We start from the raw sequence: 26,952 nt of genomic DNA on the forward strand, positions 1-26,952 counted from the left end.
CAACTAAACAAGGAATATGTTTACCTTCCACCTTCATCAACATGTGGAGCATTTTATTCTCTGATTCAGCTAGGACTGGGGCAAGTCATGCGGTCGGATCGTCCCTATCGTTGGTACGCCTCTGTCTGTAGTCCCTCGTGTCTCTGTCCGTGTTTCCTTCCTGTTCGTCTTTTATTCTTTTCCTACAGTCTCTTTTTATATGTCCCACCTTGTTGCAGTAATAACAGGTAAGAGGTTTACGGGAGGAATTCCCTCCTTCATTGACCCGGGCAACAGTGTTAACTCCCGGTGTCCTTCTGGGTTTAGCTTCTGCTAAATCAGCCTCTATGCCTTGTGCTTTCTGCAACAATGTTCCTCTGTCCCGTATGGCTCTCCATTCGGGAGTACATGCCTTCAGTTTGTCACCTATTTGGGGTACTAGTCCTTCCATAAACTGTCGATTGAAAGCCCTAATGGTGACGGGTAAGGCTAAATCTAGACCTTCGTCAGCCATCATGCTTTCCATGTTGAGGTAAAATTCTGTAACAGTCTGACCTGGGGCCTGTTTTATGGGCGCTGTCGAACCCCTTTCCTGCTGTTTCCTTTGGCAAAATTCTCGTAACTGATTAATAAACAGGAGTCTAGAGTCTATATGACGGGGGTGTACTCCTGGTGGATTTGTCGCTGGATCCCCTTGTGGTCTATGTGGAGCAATTTCATTCATAAATTGATTAAACATTGTTAGTGTCATTTTATGTCTACACAAATCTTCCCCATCTTGCCAAGTTGCTTCATGTGTGTCTAGTAATTGTGTCACGAATCTACAGAATGCGGCAGGTTTTGCTACGGGATCAGGAGCATTCTGTATTAATGCCATAAGAGTGTCAGCCGACCGAGGTGCCCATGTCCTCAGAACGACTTGTTGAGTCACTGTAGGTGGCTGTCCTGCTTGACCCGCATTTGGATTATTTACTTGTATTACCCTAGTCCGACTGTGGACTGGAGCTACGGACTCTGGTCTTTGAGCTCCGCAATGTACACATTCCTGTGCCCAGTCTGTATTCTGGGTACAGGAATGTGTACATTGCGGAGCTCAAAGACCAGAGTCCGTCGGCATACCCATCCTCTTCCTCTTAAGGAAGGATAAAGTTTTGGTCTTTCATTACCCGGTTTGGTAGTGCTATAAGGAGGTGGAGTACCTTCCGTTTCTACTCCATCCTCGGGAGCTGAAGGGAGACTCTTGCGTCGGACCTTCATGTCCCATCCACCCTGTTCATGACAATACTTCCATCCCTCCTCTTTAGCCCTGTTGGAAACCTTAATTAAACATTGTATTTGTGATACCCATCTGTTCTGCAGGACCTCCCCCTGTCTGTCTCTCTTTATATTCTCCCAACCTTCTACACTTAGCCCATTTTCTCCATCCATTCCAAATTTCTTGAGAACCCTATTCGTGCCCTGTGCCTTGTCCTTCCCATACAACATTGTAATTATGTCTTTAACAGCATAACATTTCTGAGATTCCTCCTGGGGTTTACCATGTGTCTGGCCCATTTTGACAGTCCTGCCTAGGTGGCGTTTGGATCACTTACTAAGTGTCTCGTTGCCTTCTCCTCCTAGGGTGCCAAAATACTAAAAACCTCTCCTGGATGAGATTTCTGAAATCGAATTACTTTATATGCTAGCCAACTGACAAATATTATGACCAGACTGACGGCTACAACATATACAAGCATTCCTTTTGGTGGCCAAACACATATAACTAGATCTCCGGACTTTGTGGAGACCTTATTCCCTTCCCATTACCATGGAATCTCTCAGCAATCGTTTCTTATTCCTGCTTTATTGAGGCAGTCAGGACTTATACTTTCAACCCGTTTTTAGGCTCATGAATCAAAAAGCGTATATCAAACTTAAGTGTCGGACCCCCAAGTACTCTTACGAGTTAAGGGCGCATTCCGTTACCCATTGGGATGATATATGTTTCAATTCACACCATACAAACAGGGCTTATCTCAGTCACAACAGACAGATGACAAGGAGACAGACAAGAAACAACGGTAACATAAGTCAAATATTAAATTCAAGACTCGCTTACTACAGAGGTTGGTTTTACCTGAAGAACAATACAGACAGATCGGGTGGGCACAAATCTAAGAAGCACAGAGTTTATAAGAAAATAAAGCTTTTCTTACCTGCGCAGGTTTTGTCTGTGGTTCCTGATGTGCCAGACCTCTTCGTTCCGTCCTTATGTTCGTTCGCCTCTTGTAGTTTCTTTAGCGAAGTCCCTTGTTCGTGCGCCAAAAATGTTAGGTGTGACTACTGCAAGTCACCTATTCATAAGTTATGTTACCGTTTCCCAATTATTATTAGAGTCTTATCTAAGCAAGGAGACACGGAAAGAGTTCTCAGTATGTCTGCTCAGACGGTCGCACTCACTCACTCTGAGGTCCTTTATTATCACACAGCTCTTTTTATACACTAAAAAAAGACAGGCGTTAAAAATGTTGAAACAAAACAACTTCTATAAAAGGCAATTTCTAAGTGTCTTCTGCTTTTAGAGCTGATGCAGCAGTTGACCCTTACGACATGGCTTCCTCTTTGTGTGTACGTGACTGCACCCATCCGGCCTTTAAGAATAATGTCTTTAAAACAACTGAAAACAGACGAGATAAGCATTTAAAGAAACATACTGTCAACCATTTTTATTCTTATACCTTGATCCTCACAGCGTTTATACCTCCCCATCTACTTCAAACTGAACACTTTACTGCTAACATGCTTCTTTGGTAAATATCTGCGTTTATACCTCCCCATCTACTTCAAACTTAACACTTTACTGCTCACATGTTTCTGTGGTAAATCTGCGTTTATACCTCCCCATCTACTTCAAACTGAACACTTTACTGCTCACATGCTTCTGTGGTAAATCTGCGTTTATACCTCCCCATCTACTTCAAGCTGAACAATTTGCTGCTCAAATGCTATTTTGGAAAATCTGCGTTTATACCTCCCCATCTACTTCAAACTGAACACTTAAGGCCCCTTTCACACGGGATGGATCAGTAATGATCTGCCCCGTGATGATCCGCTCGCTCAGTGGGGATCGCTCTGTTGTCCCTGTCAGCTCTCCGCTCTCCTCTATGGGGATCGGATGCGCACGGACCGTATGTCCGTGTTCATCCGATCCACTCTGCAGACGGATAGAAAAATAGGATTTTCCTCCGTCTGCAGAATCGGACTGTTGCGGAGGCGGAGGAAATCGGGTGTCTGCGGATGTTCATCCGCAGACACCCGCTATCCCATAGGGATGAATGTATGCCCGTATTTCATCTGCAAAAGGATGGATGAAATACGGGCATATCATCCACATGTGTGAAAGGGGCCTTACTGCTCACATGCTATTTTGGTAAATCTGCGTTTATACCTCCCCATCTACTTCAAACTGAACACTTTACTGTAGAGGTCGACCGATATATCGGCCGATATTTGCCATTTTTTTATTAATCGGCATCAGCCGATTGTGCTGATAAAAAGCCGATTTAGAACTACAGCAAGACTTTGAAATGACTTCTGCAAGAGAAGTCAGTTTAAGTTGCCTGAGTCGTCATAGAAACAACTTTTCTCCTCTCTGGGCAGGCTGCCAAGAAAAGATACAATGTTTACACTTTTGAATGAATGAAGTCATCTCTGTGTGTAGAAGTTCTCGGTTTAACCATTTAAAGACTAAATATTTTCTGACACTTGTTGCTTACAAGTAAAAATCCTGTATTTTCTGCCAGAAAATCCCTTAGACCCCCCAAAAATTATATATTTTTTTTAGCAGAGATCCTAGGGAATAAAATAGCGGTTGTTGCAATATTTTATGTCACACGGCATTTGCACAGAGGTCTTTCAAATGCATTTTTTGGGAAAAAAATACACTATTTAACCACTTTCAGACCGGACCATTTTGCTGGTAAATGACCAGAGGTCTTTTTACACTTTGGCACTGCGCTGCTTTAACTGGTAATTGCGCGGTCATGCAATGTTGTACCCAAACAAAATTTGCGTCCTTTTCTTCCCACAAATAGAGCTTTCTTTTGATGGTATTTGATTGCCTCTGCGATTTTTATTTTTTGCGATATAAACGTAAAAAGACCGCAAATTTTGAAAAAAAATGATATTTTCTACTTTTTGTTATTAGAAAAATCCAATAAACTCAATTTTAGTCATACATTTAGGCCAAAATGTATTCAGCCACATGTCTTTGGTAAAAAAAAAGTCAATAATTGTATATTTATTGGTTTGCGCAAAAGTTGTCACATCTACAAACTAAGGTACGTTTTCTGGAATTTACGCAGCTTTTAGTTTACGACTGCCTATCTCATTTCTTGAGGTGCTAAAATGGCAGGGCAGTACAAAACCCCCCCAAATGACCCCATTTTGGAAAGTAGACCCCCTAAGGAAATTGATAAGAGGCATGTTGAGCCCATTGAATATTTTATTTTTTTGCCTCAAGCGATTGAATAATGACAAAAAAAAATTTTTTATTTTTTTTTTACACAAAGTTGTCACTAAATGATATATTGCTCACACATGCTATGGGCGTATGTGAAATGACACCCCAAAATAAATTCTGCTGCTTCTCCTGAGTACGGGGATACCACATATGTGGGACTTTTTGGGAGCCTAGCCGCGTACGGGGCCCCGAAAACCAAGCACCGCCTTCAGGCTTTCTAAGGGCGTAAATTTTTGAGTTCACTTCTCACTACCTATTACAGTTTTGAAGGCCATAAAATGCCAAGATGGCACAAAACCCCCACAAATGACCCCATTTTAGAAAGTAGACACCCCAAGCTATTTGCTGAGAGGCATGTTGAGTTCATGGAATATTTTATATTTTGCCACAAGTTGCGGGAAAATTACAAACTTTTTTTTTTTTTTTTTCACAAAGTTGTCACTAAATGATATATTGCTCACACATGCCATGGGCATATGTGAAATGACACCCCAAAATAAATTCTGCTGCTTCTCCTGAGTACGGGGATACCACATATGTGGGACTTTTTTGGAGCCTAGCCGCGTACGGGGCCCCGAAATCCAAGCACCGCCTTCAGGCTTTCTAAGGGCGTAAATATTTGACTTCACTCCTCACTACCTATTACAGTTTTGAAGGCCATAAAATGCCAAGATGGCACAAAACCTCCACAAATGACCCCATTTTAGAAAGTAGACACCCCAAGCTATTTGCTGAGAGGCATGTTGAGTCCATGGAATATTTTATATTTTGCCACAAGTTGCGGGAAAATTACAAACTTTTTTTTTTTTTTTTTCACAAAGTTGTCACTAAATGATATATTGCTCACGCATGCCATGGGCATATGTGAAATGACACCCCAAAATAAATTCTGCTGCTTCTCCTGAGTACGGGGATACCACATATGTGGGACTTTTTGGGAGCCTAGCCGCGTACGGGGCCCCGAAAACCAAGCACCGCCTTCAGGCTTTCTAAGGGCGTTACAGTTTTGAAGGCCATAAAATGCCAAGATGGCACAAACCCCCCCCAAATGACCCCATTTTGGAAAGTAGACACCCCTAAATTTAGGGGTACACTAGTGAGACTAGGTAATAAATGGCGGGTGCCCTGAAACTATAAAAAAATAACTAACCAACCAGCGTCACCTGTAACAGTTATATGGTGATCACTGGTGAAAGGGTTAACTAGGGGGCAATCAGGGGGCTTTATGCGGTAGTATATGGGGGTCCCTGGCGCTATAAAAAGCTGCGGCGAACCTAAATACCTACCTGCCTAACTAGCGTCACCTGTGACACTAATACAGCGATCAGAAAAACGATCGCTTATTAGGCTGGGTTCACACTGGAGCGATGCGGGAACGCCACGAATGCGCGGCGGGTTCCCGCATCGCATGCCTCCCGGCGGCAGTTCACACTGCCCTATGCGAACTGCTGGGAGTGTCAGTGAAATGTTACTGACACCCCCAGATCAGTTCGCATATCGCAGTGCGATCTGCAAACTCGGATCGCATGGTGTGAACACCCATGCGATCCGATTCTGCTGCGGGCCAAAAAAAGGGTCCCGTGCGAATTTGCGGCGGGTGCGGCGGGTGCGGCGAATGGCTGAACTCGAATCGCACAGAGATCGGATGTGATTTGCACTGTAGTGCGGTGCGAATCACATCCGTTCTCAAACCGCTGCAATCTGAACCCAGCCTTAGTGACACTGGCGACGGGGGGTGATCACGGGGTTAAACCTTTATTGGGGGGGTTAGGGGGGTACCTTAGAACTAAAGGGGGCTAACCCTAACTGCCCTAACAGTTATTAGTCACAAATGACACCCGCCGGGTGATCAGGGGGTTAAACCTTTATTAGGTAATAAATGGCGGGTGCCCTGAAACTATAAAAAAATAACTAACCAACCAGCGTCACCTGTAACAGTTATATGGTGATCACTGGTGAAAGGGTTAACTAGGGGGCAATCAGGGGGCTTTATGCGGTAGTATATGGGGGTCCCTGGCGCTATAAAAAGCTGCGGCGAACCTAAATACCTACCTGCCTAACTAGCGTCACCTGTGACACTAATACGGCGATCAGAAAAATGATCGCTTATTAGGCTGGGTTCACACTGGAGCGATGCGGAAACGCCGCGAATCCGCGGCGGGTTCCCGCATCGCATGCCTCCCGGCGGCAGTTCACACTGCCCTATGCGAACTGCTGGGAGTGTCAGTGAAATGTTACTGACACCCCCAGATCAGTTCGCATATCGCAGTGCGATCTGCAAACTCGGATCGCATGGTGTGAACACCCATGCGATCCGATTCTGCTGCGGGCCAAAAAAAGGGTCCCGTGCGAATTTGCGGCGGGTGCGGCGGGTGTGGCGGGTGCGGCGGGTGCGGCGAATGGCTGAACTCGAATCGCACAGAGATCGGATGTGATTTGCACTGCAGTGCGGTGCGAATCACATTCGTTCTCATAAACCGCTGCAATGTGAACCCAGCCTTAGTGACACTGGCGACGGGGGGTGATCACGGGGTTAAACCTTTATTGGGGGGGTTAGGGGGGTACATTAGAACTAAAGGGGGCTAACTCTAACTGCCCTAACAGTTATTACAGTCACAAATGACACCAATGCAAAAAAAAAAAAAAATGACATTGGTGTCACTGTGACTGGGGGGCAGGGGTAATTGGGGGGGTGATCGGGGGGTAAAGGGGGGGTGTGAGTGTGCCTGGCATGTTCTACTGTGTGTGTAGAGTGTTGGTGCAACTCACCGATCCGCTCTCCTCCGTGTCGGAACGGAAAATACCGACACGGAGGAGAGAATACATCACTTCCTCTCCTGTGTTTACATTACAGGAGAGGAAGTGATGTCACGGGGGATTTCCATTCGTCGAGAGCGATCGCGAGGGGGTGGCCATGAATGAATGGCCGCCCCCTCATCCCGGATCGCTCTCGAAGAAATGCCGACCGCCGCAGGCACCGGGGGGGGGCCCGATCGGGCCCCCCACCCGCGGGCAGGCAGGGACTTATATATACGCCCATATGCCTGCCCGTGCCATTCTGCCGACGTATATCGTCGTGCGGCGGTCGGCAAGTGGTTAAAAAATAAATAAATAAATAAAAACAGTAAAGTTAGCCCATTTTTTTTCGGCAAAAAGTTTTGACTACCTGTTTTTATTTTATATATATATATATATATATATATATATATATATATATATATATATATATATATTTTTTTTTATCTAAATTATACATACAAGTAAACTGATTGGAGGTTTGTTTTGTTTAATAAATGTTTAAATGTAAGAAATTTTCTGTATAATTTATTAAGGCTGCTTTCACACTGGAGCATGCAGGCGCTGACGGTAAAACGCTGCTAGTTTTTAGCGGCTCTTTACCGTCAATTTAGCGGCGCTATTCGGCTGCTAGTGGGGCGCATATAACTCAGTGAACAGCCAAGGAAGAGGTTAAATGTGCCCCTGAAGCGCCGCTGCCAAAGCGCATTGCATGTTCTTTCGGCAGTGGTGCCCATTCATATCAATGGGCAGGAGTGGTGGAGGAGCGGTGTACACCACTCCAAACGTGCTGCTTCCAGGACTTTTTTTTAACATCCTGCCAGCGCATCACCTCAGTGTGAAAGCACTCGGGCTTTCAGACAGACTACAGGGGAGCCGTTTTGCAGGCACTTTACAAGCGCTATTTTTTAGCCCAAAGGTGCCTGAAAAACGCCCCAGTGGGAAAAGGTGTCTGTTAGATTTTATGAGATGAAAAAAAAGCAAAATAAAATAAGTCGGCCTAACATATCGGCCCAAAACAAAATAAATTGGCATCATATGTCGGTCGACCTCTAGTGCAGTGTTTCTCAATTCCAGTCCTCAAGGCGCACCAACAGGTCATGTTTTCAGGATTTCCCTCAGATGAAACAGCTGGGGTAATTACTAAGGCAGTGAAACTGATCAAATCACCTGTGCAAAATAATGGAAGGCCTGAAAACATGACCTGTTAGTGGGCCATGAGGACTGGAATTGAGAAACACTGCTCTAGTGACAGCTACTGTAATCAGATCTGTGTACAACACTGCCATCTATGGGTCCCCCCTGAGAACTGCAATGCATTACTATTACATAACGATAGCATTAGTAACAGCTACTGTAATCAGCTCTGTGTACAACACCGCCACCTGTGGGTCTCCCCTGAGAACTGCAGTCCATTACGTAACACTCATATGAGAATACAAAATGAAATTAAAAAAAAACTCCTCTATTTCCTCGGAACACACTGGGAATTGTAGTTGCTGAATATACTAGCGGTGTATTACCAGCAGACAGTGTATGTGTGTATACATAGTTGCCAACATTGTAAAAAAAAAAATTCAGGAACTTTTTTGGCAGTAGGCGGAGTTGTGTTATAATTAGGGGCGGGGCATGTGGTTATAGGTGTGGCATAGGAAAAGGATAAAATGTGGTGCGCTGAGCGCGCCGTGGCAAAATATGGGCGTGGTTTACGTGAAATGGTGGGCGTGGGTTACATGGGGCGGGGCTCAAAGGGGTGTGGTTAGCATCTGAGATGAATGCGGGATGGAGTGGGAGCCACGAGCGCGTCACTAGCCACGTTGCCTGCCACCAGATGCCCTCAGCAGAGTCCCTCCTCACATCAAGTGCCCCATCGGAGCAGCCTTCCTCACATCTGGTGTCCATCAGAGCAGCTCCTCCTAACATCTGGTGCCCCTCTGACATCCAGACTCTGACTGCGCCCCTCTGACATCCAGACTAACTGGCGCCCCCTCTGACATCCACAAACTGGCCCCCTCTGACATCCCATCCACAGACTGGCCCCCTCTGACATCCCTCCACAGACTGGCCCCTTCCGACATCCCATCCACAGACTGGCCCCCTCCGACATCCCATCCACAGACTGGCCCCCTCCGACATCCCTCCACAGACTGGCCCCCTCCGACATCCCATCCACAGACTGGCCCCCTCCGACATCCCATCCACAGACTGGCCCCCTCCGACATCCCATCCACAGACTGGCCCCCTCCGACATCCCATCCACAAACTGGCCCCCTCCGACATCCCATCCACAGACTGGCCCCCTCCGACATCCCATCCACAGACTGACCCCCTCCGACATCCCATCCACAGACTGGCCCCCTCCGAGATCCCATCCACAGACTGGCCCCCTCCGACATCCCATCCACAGATTGGCCCCCGACATCCCGTCGTTGCCGCGTGGAGACTTTGAACTGTTCTCTATTGAAGACCAGCTTCAGGTCTTCTTAAAAATAGCGGCTGGCGGAGACATTGTCTTCGCCGGCCGCGGACCATTAGCGGCCGGCGGCGAAAAACGGGAAATTTGAATTTCCCGGGACAAAATTAATTTGGGACAAATGTCCTAATCCCGGGACCGTTGGCAACTATGTAACACTTTCTTATCACTGTACAACAATATTATACTAAATCCCAGAAAAAAAAAAAACCAAACACACACATTAGATAGAATCAGAAAAAATACCCCCAAGATTTTTCTGATTCTATCTAATGTGTGTATCTGTTTTTTTTTTTTTTCTGGGATTTAGTATAATATTGTTGTACAGTGATATTGGAAAGTGTTAGGATGATGTAATACTGTTAATTTTCCACTAGATGACAGTGATTGCATTGTACAGCACAGGGAAGGAGGATAAAATATCACGCTGAAATTATATATATATATATATATATATATATATTATATATACATATAATCTCAATAACATATTACAAAAAAAAAATATTATATATATAAATCTGACTTACATATATATATATATATATATATATATATATATATATATATATATATATATATGTATTATAGAGGTTTTTTTGTAATAAATGTGTTTAAATAATAAAAGAAAAAAAGATTAATATATTAATATATCTGGGATTTAGTATAATATTGTTGTACAATGTTAGGAAGGTGTTAGGATGATTTAATACTGTTAATTTTCCACTAGATGGCAGTGATTGTATTGTATGGCACAGGGAAGAAGAGTCAGGGCTTTTCTGAGGATAACATTTTACAGAGATATATATGTATACAATTATTACTTAAATATACATATATATAATATAGAGTTTTATTGTAATATATATATATATATATATATATATATATATATATATATATATATATACACAATTATGACTTAAATATACATATAATATAGAGTTTTTTTGTAATAAATATGTTTAAATAATAAATTAAGAAAAAAAGATTAATATATCTGGGATTTAGTATAATATTGTTGTACAGTGATAGGAAAGTGTTAGGATGATGTAATACTGTTAATTTTCCACTAGATGGCAGTAATTGTATTGTACAGCACAGGGAAGAAGAGACAGGGCTTTTCGGAGGATAAAATATTACAAAGGAGCATATATAAAATGTACATCAAATATTCGTCATTATGATTAACAATTAAGTTTTATTTAAAAAAAAAAACAACAACAACGGTATCATTACACCTGGTTCCTGTTCTTCTAATCACAAAAGAAACAAGACAGAATTTGAATTTTTATTCAAAAAAATTATTCAGGGTTTACAGCACTATCAAATTTAAAATATTCCATTTTTATGAGAGTTGGTGATTCCACCTTACATTTTTCATTTATTTATTCTACACTGGCACACTCTCTTCTTCAAATCCTGAAAATAAAATAAAAAATAATAGAAAAAGGAAAAAGGCACAAAAATAACTACCCCCCCCCCCCCCCATACTTCAACCTCAGCAACTCGTCCTACTTCTCCATCATTATCAGATGTTCTGCTGTTTTTTTTAAACTCCATCCACTTCCCCCCAAATATTGTCGTATACTTCCATGGAGTCTTCACTTCTATGTATTGTTTCTTCCATTGATCTCAACAAATCTATCTTTACTATCCAATCTTTCATTGAGAGGGGATCAGGAGTTCTCCATACTTTTGGAATCAGGCTTTTAGCTGCGTTCAATAAATAAGGTATCAAGGTATTCTTATATTGGGCTAATGTTTTACCCGTGTCATGGAACAAACATGTCCACGGCTCCTTCCGGACTTGCTCCCCTGTTATTTGATAAATATTATCTATAATTTTTTCCCAATATGGTTGAATCTTCGCACATCCCCACCATAGATGTTCATAGGTTCCCAAGGCATCACAACCGCTCCAGCACATTGATGGGATCCCTACACTAAACTTCTGTGCTCTTTGTGGGACTACATAGCATCTCGCCATCAGTTTATAACACATTTCTGTTGTCCTAACGTCTCTGGAGGTAGTACACACTGCTCTTAAGCACCTAATGGTGTATATATATATATATATATATATATATATATATATATATATATAATCTCACAAAAGTGAGTACACCCCTCCCATTTTTGTAAATATTTTGTTATATATTTTCATGTGACAACACTGAAGAAATGACACTTTTCTACAGTGTAAAGTAGTGAGTGTACAGCTTGTATAACAGTGTCAATTTGCTGTCCCCTCAAAATAACTCAACACACAGCCATTAATGTCTAAACCGCTGGCAACAAAAGTGAGTACACCCCTAAGTGAAAATGTCCAAATTGGGCCTAATGATCCACTTTCCCTCCCCGATGTAATGAGGCTCGTTAGTGTTACAAGGTCTCAGATGTGAATGGGGAGCAGGTGTGTAAAAATTTGGTGTTACCACTCTCACTCTCTCATACTGGTCACTGGAAGTTCAACATGGCACATCATGGCAAAGAACTCTTTGAGGATCTGAAAAAAAAGAATTATTGCTTTACATAAAGATGGCCTAGGCCAAGGATATGCAATTAGCAGACCTCCAGCTGTTGCAAAACTACAAATCCCATCATGCCTTTGCCTCTGGGTGTCATGCTTGTGGCTGTCAGAGTCTTGCTATGCCTCATGGGACTTGTAGTTCTGCAACAGCTGGAGGTCCGCTAATTGCATATCCCTGGCCTAGGCTATAAGAAGATTGCCAAGACCCTGAAAATGAGCTGCAGCACGGTGACCAAGACCATACAGTGGTTTAACAGGACAGGTTCCACTCAGAACAGGCCTCACCATGGTCGACCAAAGAAGTTGAGTGCACGTGCTCAGTGTCAAATTTACACTGTTATACAAGCTGTACACTCACTACTTTACATTGTAGCAAAGTGTCATTTCTTTAGTGTTGTCACGTGAAAAGATAGAATAAAATATTTACAACAATGTGAGGGGTGTACTCACTTTTGTGAGATACTGTATGTATAGGTTTTAAGCACAGGTATATTTAATTTCTATTATGCTGTGGGTCAGTGACCAGACCCGACCTTGTAGCTCTCCTACAATGTGTGTCTATGTGCCCCATATTGGCATTTTATCCATTGGAGGATTTGCATTTTGTAGAGTAGAGTAAGGACTGGCCAGAGGAGGGATTACTTTGATGCAATACATGTTTAAGCTGGTCAACTGCAATGTACGTCAACTAAAAATCCCTGTTTTTGTGCAAAGTTTGCTAGAAAGGATGTATAGCAGTGTGCAGAATTTATCCAGAATTTTTAGTGTAACCATGTGGTCACACCTCTTTAGTGCCTGATTGATTGTATAAGCATGTATAAGGCTGGGTTCACACTGCTGCGGGGGGAGATCCGGATGTGATTCGCACCGCAAATCACATCCGATCTCCGTAGCGATGCGAGTTCAGCCATACAGATAGTATGGCTGAATTCGCATTGCTCCCGCAGCAAACTCGCACGGGACCCTTTTTTTGGTCCGCAACAGAATCGGATCGCATGGGGGTTCACACCATGCGATCCGATTCCTGTGCGAGTCGGCAGATCGCACTGCGATATGCGGACGGATCTGGGGGTGTCATTAACATATCATTGACACTCCCAGCCGTCCGCATAGGGCAGTGTGAACTGCCGGCGGGAGTAATGCGATGTGGGAAACGCCGCGGATTTGCGGCGTTCCCGCATCGCAGCGGTGTGAACCCGGCCTAACAGGGATCTGCAATTAGCGGATCTCCAGCTGTTGCAGAACTGCAAATCCCATGAAGCATAGCGAGACTCTGACAGCCACAAGCATGACAGCTAGAGGCAGAGGCATGATGGGACTTGTAGTTTTGCAACAGCTGGAGGTCCGCTAATTGCAGATCCCTGATGTATAAGCTAGCAGGATCTGAGCACAGGTAGGTATATCTTATTTCTATTGCAGTGCAGGTCAGTGATCCCTGAACCTGTAACTCTCCTATAAAGTGTGCCTATTTGCCCCATATTGTCACTATATCCACTGGGGCATTTGCATTTTGTAGAGTAGAGACTGGCCAGAGAGGGATTACTTTAACGCAGTTGGCCATCTTCAGCACGTATAGCAGTGTGCAAAGGTCTATTCTGAAATTTTAGCACCATTACAGGGAAGCAGTTTGCATGATCCTCCAGAAGTGGCAGGTATTAGCGCCTGCTACGGAGGAGCACAGGTAAGGTGAGTATAAGAGGCTGGAGGAGGCTCTGTGCAGAGTCAATGTCACATTTCCCTTCAGGAACAAAGTGTCAGGATCTGTGTAAAAGTCACCTGTTGCTTTTGCTTCAAGTGACTCTGTATCCCCCGTTATCCCATGCCTCCAGCGGCTCTGACCCATTTGCAATCCAATGACTGCAGTGCTCCTGTACCCCCAAGTGACCATGTCCATGACTGTGTACATCTAGCAACCCCAGTGTCAGCATGGCAGCAAACTGATTACAGAACTACAGGCAGGCCAAGCGTTGGGGCAGTATCCTGTAACTCTGATCGGTAAACTAGAATAAAAGTGAAACAGCACAAAGAATTAACATTTTTAAGTTTCTTTATTAAGAAAAAAAAATTCTATATTAAAGGCATTTTCTTTAAATAACAAACATGTTATACGTACCCGCTATGTGCAGTGATTTTGCACAGATCAGCGTCAATCGTCCTCTTCACGACTCCCTTACTGGCTCCTGGCCCGCTCCCTGCTGCCGAGTGCCTCCAGAGCAAGCAGCTTGCTATGGGGCACCAAGGCAGGCTTGCTCTTGAGCCGCTGCTCTGCGATTCCATTGAAAACAGAGCTGTGGCTCAGCCCCACCCCTCTCTCTTCTCATTGGCTAACTGGCTGTGATTGACAGCCAACGAGGAAGTGGAGACCCAACATCGCTGGATTGCAATGGGGCTCGTGTAAGTATTGAGCAGGGCCCTTTGATCCCTCCTGTATTGATTTGTATTGTAAGTGTACTGTCTGCCCTCATATTGTAAAGCGCTGCGCAAACTGTTGGCGCTACATAAATCCTGAATAATAATAATAATTAAGGTCGGCTGAGGGGGGGAGCTGCACAGAGACTTTTTTTTTTACCTTTAGGCATAGAATGCATGAAGGTATAAAACCTTAAGCCCTTCTTACCACGTTAAAATGATCAATTTTAAGGGTGACACATTTTAATCACCAGCCCACTACAGGCAAGTGCTTAGTAAACTCTTTTATGTGTGTTAAATAGAATCACCTGTGAGAATGTAGCTTATGTTCAATGATTATTGCTCAGAACAGACTAATTGTATTGCACAAAATAAACCCACAAGGGGGCGCTTAGCATCTTAGAGGGACAAGCTACTATGGACATTGGGGTGACTGTGCTGGGAACCCTGAACCCAGATATTTTGAAGAACACAAGACACCCCAATAGACAAAGTGCACACTCCCAGACAATGCTATATAAATATGATTCTATCTTCAAGTCTATAACCTCCGTCAGGCCAAAAAGGGCCCCCCTGGCATTCCAGCATTGCAGAAGTCCTCAATCTGCCTCTCATTTAGTAATGGCCTGGTTGTATAAATCTTCTCATTCACTATACAGCCTGTTCTCTGCATACTCTGCTCTACCAGGCTGGTTTAGTCTTAAGCTGTGTATGGCTCATTCCTGCATCACCTGAATGATACCTGAACTCTGGTGAGGAGATTTACTAAATGCAAATAGACGATGCAGTTGCTCCAGAGCTTAGTAAATGAGGGGGGCGCTCTGCCAACTTCCATCATCCAATCATGTGCAAGCAAAAATGCTGTATTTGTTTAATTTTTCTTGCATGCGATTGGGTTTTCTTTGCAAAAGGGAAGCTTCACCTCATCTACTAAACCTTGGAGCAATTGCACTTTGCAGAGTGCACATTTGCCTTTAATCAACTCCACCGTGGTCAATAAAAAGACCTACACTGCCCAGGGTCATAATTTTGGTCTTTGAAGTTTTGGTTAACCCCTATAGGTAGCCACCGCTGCGCAGCTCTGAGAATCAGTACCATCCCATACATCTTGCCTCAGATTAACACCCTTTTCAAGAGTTGGGCAATGGAAGCCACCAGAGAACATCCAATGTGACTGGTATTTGTAATCACCGCCTAGTACTGGCTGTTCAGACAGGTGACATCTATCAGGTTCTATGGAGATCACTCACTGTTTTGAAGCCCATTATGACCAGTCATACGGCCTGCCAGGGACAGAGTGGACACTTTTTCACCTGCATAAAACAAGACAAGTGCATGGCACACTCAGGCAGGTAGGTACCCCCAGCCAAAGAATAATGGTAATTAAAATAAAGATAAACGTCCAATCATAATGTCTCTGGTGGAATAGCCCCAAAAATACCGGCCACAGTTATGGCTGCTGACTCGAGTGTTAGAAACAGGCTCTGTAGATGTGACACAAAAGAAAAAAAAGAGGGAGAATGCATTTTGAGTGTAGCAATTGGTTAAAAACAATTGGCTACTCACATGTGTGCATAAAAGTCATAAAAAAAAACACTGGCATCTGTATCCGTCTCCCTGATGGTGGTATTGGTGCAGCAGACCTGGTCTTTCTACTATCTCCAGAACCCCGCTGGAACACAGTGGTCCATCGGGCGGAAGTGATGTCATGGTGGGAGGATAGCAGAGCATGGCTACGCGTTTTAGAGTACGCACACTTCTTTTTGTAAAGCCACGTCACTGTGACGTTACTTCCTGCCCAATGGACCACTGCATTCCAGCGTGGTTCCGGAGATAGTAGAGAGGCCAGTCAGGCGCCGGTACCAGGTCTGCTGCACCAATACCATCAGCAAGGAGACAGACACAGGATACAGGTGCCAGTGGTTTCATCATGAAGAGGCACATGTGAGTGGCCAACTGTTGCTACATTTAGAAGTCACTCTCCCTCTTTTCTTTTGAGTCGTATTTTCAGGTTTTTCACCCGCACCGCCCAAACATTTAGAAACAAGGCCTAGGAGGAGATGGAGAAGAGATTTCTCCCCAAGAGTTCCCAGAATCCTCAGAGACCGAAAATAGAACCTGTTAAAGGGAGCGGACTGGAAACCTCTTGCTAAAGAAGCTACTCAACAGCTGGAAAGGTATTTGGAGGGTTGAATCAAACTCTTCATCCCAGCCATTCCCAGAATCCTCAGGGGCTGGAAACATGACCCTTTGGGGGGAGAAGAATGAAGGCCTCCAAAAATCCTTAGCCTTTTCGATGATGGAGAAAGGTGGGTGTTCTCATCCCACCCCCAACAAAGTTTGCAGAACGCTCAGCAGCTGTCAGTATGATGGTTCCTCTGGTGGACACGTAGGTTGGATTTTTGGTGGAAACTCTTGTCGCAGTGCTGACACTTGTAGGGGCGTTCCCCAGTGTGCGTCCTGTAGTGGTCCTTCAGGTTGGACTTTTTGCGGAAGTATTTCCCGCAGATGGAGCACTGGTAAGGTTTCTCTCCCGTATGAATGCGCTGGTGGCGGGCATAGCTGGAGTTGTCACGGAAGCTCTTCTCGCACTCGGTGCACTTGTAGGGGCGCTCTCCAGTGTGGGTACGCAGGTGAATCTTCAGGTGAGAGCTGCGGATGAAGCTTTTGTCACAGTCCGTACATTTAAAAGGCCGTTCTCCAGTGTGGCTCCGCATATGGACCTGGAAGCTGGAGTTATTGCAGAAGGTCTTGCTGCACACACTGCACAGAATAAACGCCTGTCCTCGCTCCTGGAAACCGATGAGGGCGTCTTCCCTGAAACCCTTCACTGGTGACAAGTAGGGACAAATTTCTTCGAAGGGGAAGGAACGCTGTATCCCGGAGAAGCTGACCTCACAATCAGAGAAGACACACGGTACCTCGTTCTCTTTGGGCTCAGTCTGTTTGTTCTGGTCAAAGTCATGCAGTGCAGCAACAGGTTTCATTTGGCGAGCAATACCTTTCCGCCTCCGAGAACGGTCTCTGGTGGCCAGTTCCTGAGCCTCTCCGACCCTCGGGCTCTTGGACAGTGGTCTCGTCTTGTTGGGACTCAGGCCAGAACTGGTCTCTTCAGCTGAAAAGGAAACAAATACATATTAAAAACCATGCAAAATTGTAGGGGAGTCGGCTACAGTGTGATGCCTAGTTTCTAGAATAGGTCCAAATAGTGTGTGAGCTCCACGTTCTAAACTGGAATCCAATACCATTTCAATCAGCTACAGTGTGATGTCCAGGTTTCTAGAATGGGTCCAAATAGAGTGTAAGCTCCACAGTATACACTTGAAACCGGTACCAATTCAGTCACCTACACTGTGATGTCCAATTTCTGGAATGGGTCCAAATAGAGCGTGAGCTCCACAGTATAAACTGGAATCCGGTACCAATTCAGTCAGCTACATTGTGATATCTAGTTTCTAGAATGGGTCCAGAGAGAGAGTGTGGGCTCCATAGTATCAACTTGAAACCAATACCAATTCAGTCAACAACAGTGCGATATTCAATCTCTGGAATGGGCCTGTGTAGAGTGTGAGCTGTACATTATAAACTTGAAAGCAATACCAATTCAGCCATCTACAGTGTGATGTCCAGTTTCTAGCACAGGTCCAAATAGAGTGTGAGCTCTACAGTATAAACTGGAATCCGATACCAATTCAGTCAAATACATGTTATGTCCAGTTTTTAGAATAGGTCCATATAGTGTGTGAGTTCCACATTCTAAACCGGTACCAATTCAGTCAGCTACAGTGTGATGTCCAATTTCTGGAATGGGTCCAAATAGAGTGTGAGCTCTACAGTATAAACTGGAATCCGATACCAATTCAGTCAGCGACAGTTTGATGTCCAGTTGCTGGAATGGGTCCAAATAAGGTGTAAGCTCCATGGTATCAAATAGAAACTGATACCAATTCAGTCAGCTACTGTACAGTGTGATGTCCAGTTTCTAGCACAGGTCCAAATGGAGTGTGAGATCCACAGTATAAACTGGAATCCGATACCAATTCACCACTACCACTTTAAAAACTTAATACATAGGTTGGGAAAAAAAAAAAAAAAAAAAAAAAAAAAAAGGTCCATCCAGTTGAACCACAAAAAAAAATATATATACAAATGGGCCCTATAAGAACACAAAGTTTCAGATAAGAACTATAAAGGCCCTATAAGAATAAAAAAAAAAAAAAAAATAAGAATAAAAGAGATTACAAATATATATATATATATATATATATATATATATATATATATATATATATATATATAAATAAATAAATAAATGGGGCTAAAACCTTGCAGAGGTTTATCTATCTTTTATTTATTTTTTTATAATTTTTGGATTCTAGTATAAACTAATGATTAACTGCTTGCTGATCGTATAACATATGGAGGCAAGGGTTCTGGGCATGTGTGTTTGCCCACCGCCACCCTAATCACAGCACAAGCTGATCAGAGGGAGACGGCCAATGGATGACTGTGACGTATTTGTAATCACCGCCTAGTACTGGCTGTTCAGACAGGTGACATCTATCAGGTTCTATGGAGATCACTCACTGTTTTGAAGCCCATTATGACCAGTCATACGGCCTGCCAGGGACAGAGTGGACACTTTTTCACCTGCATAAAACAAGACAAGTGCATGGCACACTCAGGCAGGTAGGTACCCCCAGCCAAAGAATAATGGTAATTAAAATAAAGATAAACGTCCAATCATAACCACTGGCATCTGTATCCTGTATCCGTCTCCCTGATGGTGGTATTGGTGCAGCAGAGCTGGTCTTTCTACTATCTCCGGAACCCCACTGGAATGCAGTGGTCCATCGGGCAGAAGTGATGTCATGGTGGGAGAATAGCAGAGCATGGCTACGCATTTCAGAGTACGCACACTTCTTTTTGTAAAGCCCCGTCACTGTGACTTTACTTCCTGCCCAATGGACCACTGCATTCCAGTGTGGTTCCGGAGATAGTAGAGAGGCCAGTCAGGCGCTGGTACCAGGTCTGCTGCACCAATACCATCAGCAAGGAGATGGACACAGGATACAGGTGCCAGTGGTTTCATCATGAAGAGGCACATGTGAGTGGCCAACTGTTGCTACATTTAGAAGTCACTCTCCCTCTTTTCTTTTGTGTCGTATTTTCAGGTTTTTCACCCGCACCGCCCAAACATTTAGAAACAAGGCCTAGGAGGAGATGGAGAAGAGATTTCTCCCCAAGAGTTCCCAGAATCCTCAGAGACCGAAAATAGAACCTGTTAAAGGGAGTTGCTGGAATGGGTCCAAATAGGGTGTAAGCTCCATGGTATCAAATAGAAACTGATACCAATTCAGTCAGCTACTGTACAGTGTGATGTCCAGTTTCTAGCACAGGTCCAAATGGAGTGTGAGCTCCACAGTATAAACTGGAATCCGATACCAATTCAGTCAACTAGAGTGTGATGCCCAGTCTCTGGAATGGCTCCAAATATGGTATGAGCTCTACACTATAAAAACTTAATAAATAGGTTGAAAAAAAAAAGGCACAAGTCCATCCAGTTGAACCACAAAAAAAAAAATATACGAATGGGCCCTATAAGAACACAAAGTTTCAGATAAGAACTATAAAGGCCCTATAAGAATAAAACTAAAAAACTAGCCTAAACTGAGGGAAAAAAAATTTTTTTATATATTTTTGGGGGATATTTATTACAACAAAAAGTAAAAAATAATGCGTTTGACGCTCTATTTTTGTTTATAGCGCAAAAAATAAAAACCGCAGGGGTGATCAAATACCACCAAAAGAAACCTCTATTTGTGGGAAAAAAAGGACGTCAATTTTGTTTGGGAGCCACGTCGCACAACTGCGCAATTGTCAGTTAAAGCGACGCAGTGCCGAATCGCAAAAAGTGGTCTGGTCTATGACCAGCAAATTGGTCCGGTCTGTAAGTGGTTAAATAAGTTAACTTACGCACAGCGCTGTCTTCAAACCATAAACAAAAAAAAGAGAGATTTTTCTGTGTGTGTACACATTCACATCTGAGCGTATCGATTACTGGCGTTTTTTCAGGCATTTTATTTAAAAAGTGTTTTAGAAGCGTATTACAAGCGTTTTACAGCTCAAGGAATTTTTGTTTATGCAATAGAAAGCCCTTTTTTTTTCCGAGCGTTTTTTCTGCTCAAGTCAGGAATTTCTATTGAAGTTTATGGGGCCAAAAATGTGTGTAATCTGCCAAAAAGAAGCTCATCCACCTTTTTGAGCTTCAGGCATTTTTCTTCAGCCGACAAAACGCACATATGTGAACAGGAGCCATTGAAATGAATGGGATTTTGCTTGTTGGGCGTTTTGGAGCTTCAGAGCTGAAAAACGCTCAGGTGTGAACAGGGCCTTACACTGTATATAGTTTTTTGTTGTTCAGAACAAATTGTATATTGCACATTATATGCAGTTATATCCACTTTCAGACTGGACCATTTTGCTGGCTTAAGACCAGACCACTTTTTGCGATTCGGCACTGCGTCGCTTTAACTGACAATTGCGTGGTCATGCGACGTGGCTCCCAAACAAAAATGTCCCCCCACCCCCAACTAGAGCTTTCTTTTGGTGGTATTTGATCCCCTCTGCGGTTTTTATTTTTTGTGCTATAAACAAAAAATGACAATTTTGAAGAAAAAAAAAAACAAAAACGCATTATATTTTACTTTTTGCTATAATAAATATCCCCCAAAAATATTGTAAATTTTTTTCCTCAGTTTAGGCCAATACATATTCTTCTACATATTTTTGGTAAAAAAAAAAATAATTATCGCAATAAGCGATGATTGGTTTGCGCAAAATTTATAAGGTTTACAAAATAGTTTTATTAATTTTTTTTACTTGTAATGGCGGTGATTAGCGATTTTTATTGTGACTGCGACATTATGGTGGACACATCGGACATTTATGACACATTTTTAGGACCACTGTCATTTATACAGCAATCAGTGCTATACAAATGCACTAATTCCTGTGCAAATGACACTGGCAGTGAAGGGATTAACCAGGGGGTGGCAGTGTAGGGGTTAAGTGAGTCCTAGGGGCATGTTACTAACTGTGGGGGGCTGGGCTGTGTGTTAGTGAACGCTGATCTCTGCTCCAATCACAAGGTGCAGAGATCAGTGTCACTTGTTGCTAGGCAGAACGGGGAGATGCTGTTTACTTCCGCATCTCCCCATTCAGCCTCCCCATGAGACGATTGCGTCCGCGGGACCCGCGACCGGACTCACGGGGGTTTCCGACCGGCGTGCAAGCGATGGCACAGCGGCATTCTTAAAAGGGACATACCTGTACACCCATATGCCTGTCCGTGCCATTCTGCCGACGTACATCGTCGTGCGCCGGTCAGGAAGTGGATATACAGTTATGTATTATTTTTTTTTAATTGATGCAAATTCTCTAAATAAAAAAAATAAATAAAAATTAAATCAAATTTCTTCATCAATTTAGGCCAATATGTATTCTCCTACTTTTTCTGGTTAAAAAAAAAATCCCAGTTAGCATATATTAATTGGTTTCCTCAAAAGTTATAGCGTCTACAAACTATGGTATGTATTTATATAATTTTTATTATTATTATTATTTTTTTTTTTTTTACTAGTTTAGATGGCAATCAGTGACTGATCGTGGGACTGCGATATTGTGGTGGACAGTCAGACACTTTCTGACACTTTTTGGGGACCAGTGACACCAATACTAAATCAGTGCTACAAATAAGCACTGTCACTGTACTAATGACACTGGCTGGGAAAAGGTTACACATCAGGGGCGATCAAAGGGTTAAATGTGTGCCTAGCCAGTGTTTTCTAACAGAGTCGGAGGTGCTTTTACAGGGGGAAGGCATTAAGCCATGTCCCTGCTTTGCAGGAACACAGGATCCATGCCTTCCCTACTGACAGAACGGCGATGTCCTTTGTTTACATAGGCAGACCACAGTTCTGGCTCTCTGCCTAATGATCGGCGGGTGCCGGAGGACATCAGTACCTGCAGAACAGCTCCTGCTGTGTATAATCACAGCGGGAGCGGGTCACCGGTGGCGCACAGCATTTCCGGGAGTGCAGATCGGTACGTGATCCCACGCAGCAGAGTCGCCTTGCTGCCATATATGTAACTTATAAGGTCGGCAAGCAGTTAAAGTAAAAGAACTATGGGTAAAAATGTTTTTTTTTCCCCTATTTTGATTACAGTAGGGGAGGGCTTTAAGCTCACTTTCTGCCCCACAGCCAAAACAAGAAGTTAAAGAAAATCTTTGCAAATGAAGGGAATCCACTGAACCCACCACCAGACCACCATATCTAGTGTCCCTAATGGAAATATTCCCCTCTATTACTGTTCTGGGGACAACACAAAATTGGGATTTTCTATTACTTTTGATGATACTGGTAACCAGAACAAATAGAGAAGGCAATTCTCCCTAATGGGGACACAGACAGCAATAAAAACCTGACAGGTGTTCTAATCCCTCTCCACTCCAAAACAAAAGCCAAAAAAAAAGTTTTGCCTTTGGTTATACTTTAAACCTTCAAATAACACATACCATTGGTTTCGGTATTGTCAGGAACGTTGTCCTCCTGCTCCTCCTTCACCTCTATGGTGTACGGTGACCCCAGTGCAGAATCCAGTAAATGAGGAGAGGGGGTGTCAGCCGCTGGTTCCACCTCACTGCAGAATGTGGCAGGAGGGCGGGGGGCGGAGCATACTTCGCCCGCTGTAGAGAACCATTTGCTATCCTCATGCTGGTAAGAGTGATGGACATCCACATCATCATACGAATCTTGTTCCTGCTTGATCTGCGGTGGGAAATCTGACCAGAAAACGCACAGCAATAGCAGGCCATCACACCACTGATCTGTACTGGAATCTGGAGTCACTATTACATGACACACTCACCGGGCTCCATCTCCATCACCTGTGGCCCTTCCCCTGGGCCCTCCACACTACCAGAGGGGGCACTGGGCTCCTGGTACTTTATCTTTAGCAGGATATCCGGCCCCAGACCTGAACCAAAACCAGAGTCACAATGTGGTCGAGAAAAAGGAAGAAAGAAAATGGTGGGACGAGAAGAGGGAAAGAATAAAGGAATAAAAGGAAGGAAGGAAGGAAGGAAGGAAGGAAGGAAGGAAGGAAGGAAGGAAGGAAGGAAAGAAAGAAAGAAGACTGAAAGAAATGGGGGAAGGAAGGAAGACAGAAAAAAATAAAAAAGAGAGAGAGAACGGGGAGGAAGACAGATAAAAAGGAAAGAAAATTAGAAGGAATGACAAAAGAGTGAGGGAAGAAGGAAGGAAGAAAGAGGAAAAAAAAGAAAGGTAGAAGGACTGAAATAATGGTGGGATAGAAGGAAGGAAGGAAGGAAGGAAGAAAGGAAGAAAGGAAGAAAGGAAGAAAGGAAGAAAGGAAGAAAGGAAGAAAGGAAGGAAGAAAGAAAGAAAGAAAGAAAGAAAGAAAGAAAGAAAGAAAGAAAGGACGGGGGGTGGTTTAAGGATGAAGGGGAGGAAGATAGATAAAAAAAGGAAATAAAAGTAGAAGAAATGACATAAGGGAGGAGAGGAAGAGGGAAAGAAGAGAGGGCTGAAGGAAGAAAAATTAGGGAACATGTGTGAAAGGAAGAAAAGAAGGAAGAGAGGAAAAGGGAAATGAAAAGGTAGAAAGAATGAAAAAGGGAGGGATAGGAGGAATGGGGGAAATAAGGAAGGGAGGAAGGAAGAAAAAAGTAGGGAAGGAGAGTAAAAGGAAAGAAAGGGCAGGAATGGCATAAGGGAGTGATTGGAAGGAAGGAATACAGTAAGGGAGGGATAGAAGGAATGGAGGAAATAAGGAAGGAAGAAAAAAAAAAAGTAGGGAAGGGGGATAAAAAGAAGGAAAGGAAGGAGGGGGGGGAGAAGGGAGTAAAGAAGCAAGGATGGATGGAAGGAAGGAAAGAGAAAAAAAATAAAAAAAAGGTGAGAAAGTAGGTAAGTAAAGAAGGAAAGAAATGTAGAAGGAATGACATAAGGGAGGGAGGAAGGGAAGGAAGAAGTTGTGGAGGAAGGAAGGAAGGAAGGAAGGAATATTAGGGAAGAAGTGAAGAAAAAAAAAAAAGAAAGGTAAGGGAAGAAGAAAGGAGGAGAGGAAGGAAGGCACTTGGTCACTACCTTTCTTGGAGAGCTCCAGTTTACAGGGCGTATCTTCACTTATAACCCGGAAGAGAACCTCTGTGTTTTCTATGTGATATCCTGGAAAAACACAGATGTGGTTAATGACCGCTCCATCCTACCCCACTATGACACAGATCAGTATTACTTATGCCTCGTACACATGTAGCGGACTATCCGACGGACTTAGTCTGGCGGACTTCCCGCCAGACTGTCCGTCGGACTTTTCGAAGAAGAACGGAAGGCGGCGGCAGCGACAGACGACCGGGCCACCGCCTGTAAAAGAGCTAGAAGGCGCGGTGGCCTGGCAGAAGAACCGAAGAGGGGGACAAGACCCCCGAAGTCGGAAGAAGAGGGCGGCGGCGAGGAAGAAAGCCGGGCTCCTCCGCTAGTAAAAGAGCTAGAAGAAGATAGCGGAGGAGTCCGGAGAGAAGACCCCCGAAGACGGAAGACCCCCGGAGCTGTGCAATAAACTAAACTATTTTATCTTGTGTGTTGTGTGTGTTTATCTTGTGTGTTGTGTTTTTTTTTGTACTTTATTTTACAGGTGAATGGGTAGGGGTACATTGTACCCCATACTCATTCACATAGTGTGGGGGGCCGGTATCCGGGGGCCCCCTTATTAAAGGGGACTCCCGGATTCCGATAAGCCCCCCGCCCGCAGACCCCGACAACCAACGGCCAGGGTTGTCGAGAAGAGCCCCTTGTCCTCATCAACATGGGGACAAGGTGCTTTGGGGTGGGGGGGCCGCGAGGCAACCCCCATGTTGAGGGCACGCGGCCTGGTACGGCTCAGGAGGGGGGGGCGAGCGAGCGAGCCCCCCCTTTCCTGGCCGGCCAGCGTGCTCGGACAAGGGTCTGATGTGGACCTGGGGGGACCCCCCATGCCGTTTTTTTTTGGCGTTGGGGTTCCCCTTTAAGTCCATACCAGGTGGCGGGGCCAGCGACGTCTCCTTCCCGGGCCCCGCCTACCTGGAGACCCGCTCAAATGAGCGGACTTTTCTCCGGGCGGGAAAAGTCTGTTCATTTCTAAAGTACGGTGGACTGGCACACGCACGGCCGGATTGTCCGCCGAAATGCGAGTCCGGCGGGAAGATTGGAATGCAAAACTACTAAGTTCGTGTCAAAAAAGACTTCAGTTTGCCGGACCTTTCCACGCAATTGATCGTGTGTACGCGGCATAAGAAAGTATTTTTGCACTCCAATCTGTCCGCCGGACTTGCATTTCGGCAGACAATCCGGCCGTGCGTATGCCAGTCCGCTGTACTTTTGAAATGAACGGACTTTTCCCGCCCAGAGAAAAGTCTGCTCATTTTGAGTGTGTCTCCAGGTAGCCAGGGCCAGCGAAGGAGGCGTCGCTGGCGCCGTCACCTGGTATGGACTTAAAATGGAATCGGCGTGGGGGTCCATATCAGACCCTTATCCGAGCACGCTACCCGGCCGGCTCTTCTGAGCCGTACCAGGCTGTGTGCCCTCAACATGGGGGGTGCCTTGGGGGAAGGGGGGGCCGCGCGGCCCCCCCCCACCCCAAAGCACCTTATCCCCAGGTTTGGTGAGGACAAGGGCTTCTTCCTGACAACCCTGGCCGTTGGTTGTTGGGGTCTGCGGGCGGGGGGGCTTATCGGAATATGGAAGCCCACCTTTAATAAGGGAGCCCCCGGATACCGGCCCCCCCACCCTATGTGAATGGGGGAACAACATGGGGAACAACATACCCCTACCCATTCACCTGTGAAAAAAAACAAAAAAACCCACAACACACAAGGGTTAAAATAGTTTATTGCACAGCTCCGGGGGTCTTCTTCCATCTTCGGGGGTCTTCTCGCCAGACTCCGTTATCTTAACCCTTGTGTGTTGTGTTTTTTTTTACTTTTTTTCACAGGTGAATGGGTAGGGGTACATTGTACCCCATACTCATTTACATAGGGTGGGGGGCCGGTATCCGGGGGTCCCCTAATTAAAGGGGGCTCCCGGATTCCGATAAGCCCCCCGCCCGCAGACCCCGACAACCAACGGCCAGGGTTGTCGGGAAGAGGCTCTTGTCCTCATCAACATGGGGACAAGGTGCTTTAGGGTGGGGGGGGGGCGC

At 44.5% G+C, this 26,952-nt stretch overlaps 1 protein-coding gene across 1 annotated transcript in view; it reads right to left on the reverse strand.

The window, feature by feature from the left end:
- Positions 1–11,027: 11,027 nt before the first annotated feature.
- LOC143986803 (uncharacterized) overlaps positions 11,028–26,952 on the reverse strand; it is a 93,646-nt gene continuing 77,721 nt past the window's right edge. Inside the window, exons 13-16 of the mRNA XM_077485210.1 lie at positions 24,864–24,944; positions 23,623–23,730; positions 23,270–23,536; positions 11,028–17,806 (exon numbers count right to left, since the gene is read on the reverse strand). Coding sequence (XP_077341336.1) covers positions 17,043–17,806; positions 23,270–23,536; positions 23,623–23,730; positions 24,864–24,944 — 1,220 coding nt within the window. The 3' untranslated portion in view covers positions 11,028–17,042. The remainder of the gene's footprint in view (positions 17,807–23,269; positions 23,537–23,622; positions 23,731–24,863; positions 24,945–26,952) is intronic.

Source organism: Lithobates pipiens, unplaced genomic scaffold (genome assembly GCF_037356315.1).
Source record: "Lithobates pipiens isolate NorthernLeopardFrog02 unplaced genomic scaffold, aLitPip1_a1.2 Scaffold_18, whole genome shotgun sequence".
Lineage (NCBI taxonomy): Eukaryota > Metazoa > Chordata > Amphibia > Anura > Ranidae > Lithobates > Lithobates pipiens.